The sequence below is a fragment of the Entelurus aequoreus genome, linkage group LG05 (assembly GCF_033978785.1).
Source record: "Entelurus aequoreus isolate RoL-2023_Sb linkage group LG05, RoL_Eaeq_v1.1, whole genome shotgun sequence".
Lineage (NCBI taxonomy): Eukaryota > Metazoa > Chordata > Actinopteri > Syngnathiformes > Syngnathidae > Entelurus > Entelurus aequoreus.
The window spans coordinates 21,255,595-21,261,594 of NC_084735.1; the positions used below are offsets into that span (position 1 = coordinate 21,255,595).

General features: G+C 45.8%; 1 protein-coding gene across 1 annotated transcript in view; it reads right to left on the minus strand.

The window, feature by feature from the left end:
* The window catches only part of LOC133650296 (glycogen synthase kinase-3 beta-like), a 31,207-nt gene extending 25,207 nt beyond the window's left edge, over nucleotides 1-6,000 (minus strand). Inside the window, exon 1 of the mRNA XM_062047377.1 lies at nucleotides 5,617-6,000. Within this exon, the coding sequence (XP_061903361.1) occupies nucleotides 5,617-5,797 (181 nt within the window). The 5' untranslated portion in view covers nucleotides 5,798-6,000. The remainder of the gene's footprint in view (nucleotides 1-5,616) is intronic.

Consider the following 6,000-nt stretch of genomic DNA (forward strand, 5'->3'; position numbering starts at 1 on the left):
TATTAGCAAATATGCTAACGTTATCATGCTAACTTTTTGGGCAAATTTTGAAAACGTTTACCCCAGAGTCATTAAACTTGGTAGTTGACATATGCTAGTTTTAACAAACTAACACAACCGGAAATGACACAATATGTCACCACATATGTCAGCAGCCAAATTAGGACCCGTTCTGAAACAGTTATATTGCCAATTAATATATCGTGATTAGGGATGTAACGATATAAAAATGTCATATCACGGTTATTATTGCGGTATTGTTGAATGTGCTCAAAAACTACAAACCCTGTTTCCATATGAGTTGGGAAATTGTGTTAGATGTAAATATAAACAGAATACAATGATTTGCAAATCATTTTCAACCCATATTCAGTTGAATATGCTACAAAGACAACATATTTGATGTTCAAACTGATAAACATTTTTTTTTTTTTGGCAAATAATCATTAACTTTGGAATTTGATGCCAGCAACATGTGACAAAGAAGTTGGGAAAGGTGGCAATAAATACTGATAAAGTTGAGGAATGCTCATCAAACACTTATTTGGAACATCCCACAGGTGAACAGGCAAATTGGGAACAGGTGGGTGCCATGATTGGGTATAAAATTAGATTCCATGAAATGCTCAGTCATTCACAAACAAGGATGGGGCGAGGGTCACCACTTTTGTCAACAAATGCGTGAGCAAATTGTTGAACAGTTTAAGAAAAACCTTTCTCAACCAGCTATTGCAAGGAATTTAGAGATTTCACCATCTACGGTCCGTAATATCATCAAAGGGTTCAGAGAATCTGGAGAAATCACTGCACTTAAGCAGCTAAGCCCTTCGATCCCTCAGGCTGTACTGCATCAACAAGCGACATCAGTGTGTAAAGGATATCACCACATGGGCTCAGGAACACTTCAGAAACCCACTGTCAGTAACTACAGTTGGTCACTACATCTGTAAGTGCAAGTTAAAACTCTCCTACGCAAGGCGAAAACCGTTTATCAACAACACCCAGAAACGCCGTCGGCTTCGCTGGGCCTGAGCTCATCTAAGATGGACTGATACAAAGTGGAAAAGTGTTCTGTGGTCTGACGAGTCCACATTTCAAATTGTTTTTGGAAACTGTGGACGTCGTGTCGTCCGGACCAAAGAGGAAAAGAACCATCCGGATTGTTATAGGCGCAAAGTGTAAAAGCCATCATCTGTGATGGTATGGGGGTGTATTAGTGCCCAAGACATGGGTAACTTACACATCTGTGAAGGCGTCATTAATACTGAAAGGTACATACAGGTTTTGGAGCAACATATGTTGCCATCCAAGCAACGTTACCATGGACGCCCCTGCTTATTTCAGCAAGACAATGCCAAGCCATGTGTTACATCAACGTGGCTTCATAGTAAAAGAGTGCGGGTACCAGACTGGCCTGCCTGTAGCCCAGACCTGTCTCCCATTGAAAATGTGTGGCGCATTATGAAGCCTAAAATACCACAACGGAGACCCCCGGACTGTTGAACAACTTAAGCTGTACATTAAGCAAGAATGGGAAAGAATTCCACCTGAAAAGCTTAAAAAATGTGTCTCCTCAGTTCCCAAACGTTTACTGAGTGTTAAAAGGAAAGGCCATGTAACACAGTGGTGAACATGCCCTTTCCCAACTACTTTGGCACGTGTTTCAGCCATGAAATTCTAAGTTAATTATTATTTGCAAAAAAAAAAAAAAGTTTATGAGTTTGAACATCAAATATCTTGTCTTTGTAGTTCATTCAATTGAATATGGGTTGAAAATGATTTGCAAATCATTGTATTCCGTTTATATTTACATCTAACACAATTTCCCAACTCATATGGGAAATTGTACTTGTCACATACTGAAATCTTTTGACGAAGTAATTTTTTTCAAATAACTAAAATACACTGTTATAAAAGTTACTATTTTGCATGTTTTGTGTTTGTTTCACTGATACGTTTTTTTAGTCTTAACATCTACCTATTTTAATGGCTAAGCTTTTATTGTTTTAATTATTACTTTTTACTGTTGCGCTTTAATATTTATTTAAAGAAAAAGTGTGTAACCAATAAAATATATTTATTATTTCTGCCACTGTCCAACTCTGTTCAGAGGCCCTTGAACGCACCATAAAAACATCTCAGTCTCATATTCGTCTGAGTAAAAAAACGATCATAATTGAATATCTTAGTTGACCAGACAGTAATGTGTTTATATAAGATTAGATTTGGGTATGCCATTCCTTATTCGGGAAAGACGTTAATGCCTCTTGTTTTCATGTTGGCACGAGTCAATGAGTTTACCAAAGTGCAGTTATCCATCTTGGTATCTCATTTGTTTTAATTTAAACGGTAATACTAACCACAGATATCATTATTACCGTTTATCGTTACACATACCTAAAGGTGATATACATTGTTATCGCAGCAGGCTGCACTATAGGTAGGTAGGTCTTTATTGTCATTGCACAAGTACAACGAAACTTTGTTTTCAGCACAAACCCGTTCAAGATTAGACAAACAAACAGTGTACAGGGTTACAGAACAGGAACGCTGATGGGTCGCCACAAGGTGCCCCGTAAAAGATGGGAAAAAGGTAAACGCTGGGGAAGGATGAGTAAAAAACATACAATCTAGACTGGGCTCGTTAGGGGGCCCAGTCTCGAGTGGGAAAAAACCTCCATGGCAAAGCACATATACATATTACAACATCTCGAGATATCTAGCAACAGAGGGGAGGGAGTGGGGGCCACGGCCACGGCTGCAGCTCTTCAGGCGCTGCCCAGCCGTCCATCGCCCCCAAGGGATTCGCGTTGAGGGTGTTGGATGGGGGTTGGGGTATGTGTGTGGCGGCGTATATTTTTTATGGATGCATGTGTGTGTGTAAGCCCGCCGCGTGTCTCTGTTCCGCTGTCGTGCAGTCGCTAGTCCGTCCAAAGTCAACAACAACAGGTTTATGGCTCCATGAGAGTGAGACTATATATCGCAATACAAATTCTCGGCTATATCGCCCATCCACAATTTTACATTGGCCTCACTCTGGACTAAAATCCACTTGTATGGTCCTCAACTGCATCCACATTTGACCAATCGAGCCGTACTAGCGTAAAAAGCGGACTTGAGTCTCTTTTAACCGATCCAAAAACACACCCTGGACACAGGAAGGGACAAGGGACGACCTGCTCAGTGGCCTTGTGGTTAGAGTGTCCGCCCTGAGATCGGTAGGTCGTGAGTTCAAACCCCGGGCCGAGTCATACCAAAGACTATAATACTGCACCCATTTACCTCCCTGCTTGGCACTCAGCATCGAGGGTTGGAATTGGGGGTTAAATCACCAAAAAGATTCCCGGGCGCGGTCACCGCTGCTGCTCACTGTTACCCTCACCTCCCAGGGGGTGAACAAGGGGATGGGTCAAATGCAGAGGTTAATTACCGGTTAATTCAAAGAACTCCGGCTTATTAGTGATTCCCAGGGCCCAAAAAAAGTCTGCGGGCTATAGAGCGTTTTCTACTCGGGCTCCAGTACTATGGAAGGCCCTCCCGGTAACAGTTAGAGATGCTACCTCAGTAGAAGCATTTAAGTCCCATCTTAAAACTCATTGGTATACTCTAGCCTTTAAATAGACCCCCTTTTTAGACCAGTTGATCTGCCGTCTCTTTTCTTTTTTGCCCCCCCTCTCCCTTGTGGAAGGGGGGGGCACAGGTCCGGCGGCCATGGATGAAGTGCTGGCTGTCCAGAGTCGGAACCCGGGGTGTACCGCTCACCTGTGCATCGGTTAGGGACATCTCTGTGCTGCTGACCCGTCTCCGCTCGGGATGGTCTCCTGCTGGCCTCACTAGGGACTGGACTCTCACTATTATGTTAGATCTACTATGGACTGGACTCTCACTATTATGTTAGATCCACTATGGACTGGACTTTCACAATATTATGCTAGACCCACTCGACGTCCCTTGCATCCGGTCTCCCCTAGAGGGGGGGGTCACCATACTTGCCAACCTTGAGACCTCCGAATTTGGGAGATGGGGGGGGAGCGGTGTTGAGGTGGGCGGGGTTAGGGGTGGGGGTGTATATTGTAGCGTCCCGGAAGAGTTAGTGCTGCAAGGGATTCTGGGTATTTGTTCTGTTGTGTTTATGTTGTGTTACGGTGCGGATGTTCTCCCGAAATGTGTTTGTCATTCTTGTTTGGTGTGGGTTCACAGTGTGGCGCATATTTGTAACAGTGTTAAAGTTGTTTATACGGCCACCCTCAGTGTGACCTGTATGGCTGTTGACCAAGTATGCCTTGCAGTCACTCGTGTGTGGAAAAACCGCATATATTATGTGACTGGGTCGGCACGCTGTTTGAATGGAATAAAAGCGAACGTGACGACAGGTTGTAGAGGACTCTAAAGGCAGTGCCTTTAAGGCACGCCCCCAATATTGTTGTCCGGGGGGAAATCGGGAGAAATTCGGGAGAATGGTTGCCCCGGGAGATTTTTGGGAGGGGCACTGAAATCCGGGAAAATCGGGAGGGTTGGCAAGTATGGGGGTCACCCAAATCTGCGGTCCTCTCCAAGGTTTCTCATAGTCATTCACATTGACATCCCACTTGGTTGTGAGTTTTTCCTTGCCCTTATGTGGGCTCTGAACCGAGGATGTCGTCGCGGCTTGTGCAGCCCTTTGAGACACTTGTGATTTAGGGCTATATTAATAAACATTGATTGATTGATTGAATTTCACCGCACCTAGTGTGTGTGTGACAATCATTGGTACTTGAGTGAGTTCAAACCCCGGGCCGAGTCATACCAAAGACTATAAAAATGGGACCCATTACCTCCCTGCTTGGCACTCAGCATCAAGGGTTGGAATAGGGGGTTAAATCACCAAAATGATTCCCGGGCGCGGCAAACCGCTGCTGCTCACTGCTCCCCTCACCTCCCAGGGGATGAACAAGGGGATGGGTCAAATGCAGAGGTTAATTTCACCACACCTCGTGTGTGTGTGACTATTATTGGTACTTTAACTTTTACCGATCCAAAAATGACTGGACAGTGTGGGGGGAAAAATGTTAACGCACATCATTCTCCCTGCAATGAATCTATCCAATCGAGTGAATGCTGCCTCATACCTGAAAAGACATCCATCACACCCAGAAGAGACACTTATACAAGGTCCGAGTGGAAAATCCGCTGGCTGACAGCTAAAACCCAAAGCAAGCCCACGAAGCTTGTGAGCGGACAACTTTCCTTCCAGCACGACCTGACGATCACGATGGGAGCGAGCGGCACCTCCGAGGAACAATGACGATTTTAGCCACGACTCCCTGTCTCGCTTGGCCACATTTGTCCTGATTCGGCTGAACACCAACAGTCGGGCACCGTCAGAAGACACGCCGTGAACAAAAAGCAGCAAATATGAGGAACGTAGAATGTTTCTCCGGCTATGAGCCGAACAAGACCGGGCGGGGAACGTACAGAACAAGTGGCTAACGTTAGCATGCTAGCTGGCAGGAGGGACGAAAAGGGACAGTCCGTCTTCGAGGGGGTGACTAGTGGACATAAGCGTAAGAAAATGCAGTTATTGTAGTCAAATCCACCAAAAAGAGCAGATTTAATGTATGATACTTGGTTTCATACTTGCGAGCTTGAGGTTCGAGCATCCTGATAAGCTGCTCCCGGAGGCCTGCGAGACCCCGGACTTTCCTGTGCTGCTCCCCACGGCAGCGGCTGATCCGGCGGGCGCGGCGGCGGCGGCGGCTCCTGGAACACCTGGCGGCTCAGCAAACGAGCTGGTCCTGGGCCGCCCGCTGCCGCTCATATCTTTGCGCAGGGCTCGCAGTTGTCTCCCCACTCTTTTTTCAGCCGAGCGACCCTCAACTGTGAAAACCCGACGGCGAGTGATTTTTTTGCGGGGATGTCGTTGCTGCTGCTGCTGATGCCTGCCGGCTGTCTGGGCTAGTTAGCTGTTGCTAGACACCCAGAAACAGAGCGGCCGCAAAGCACCACGGGAAATGGAGTTCC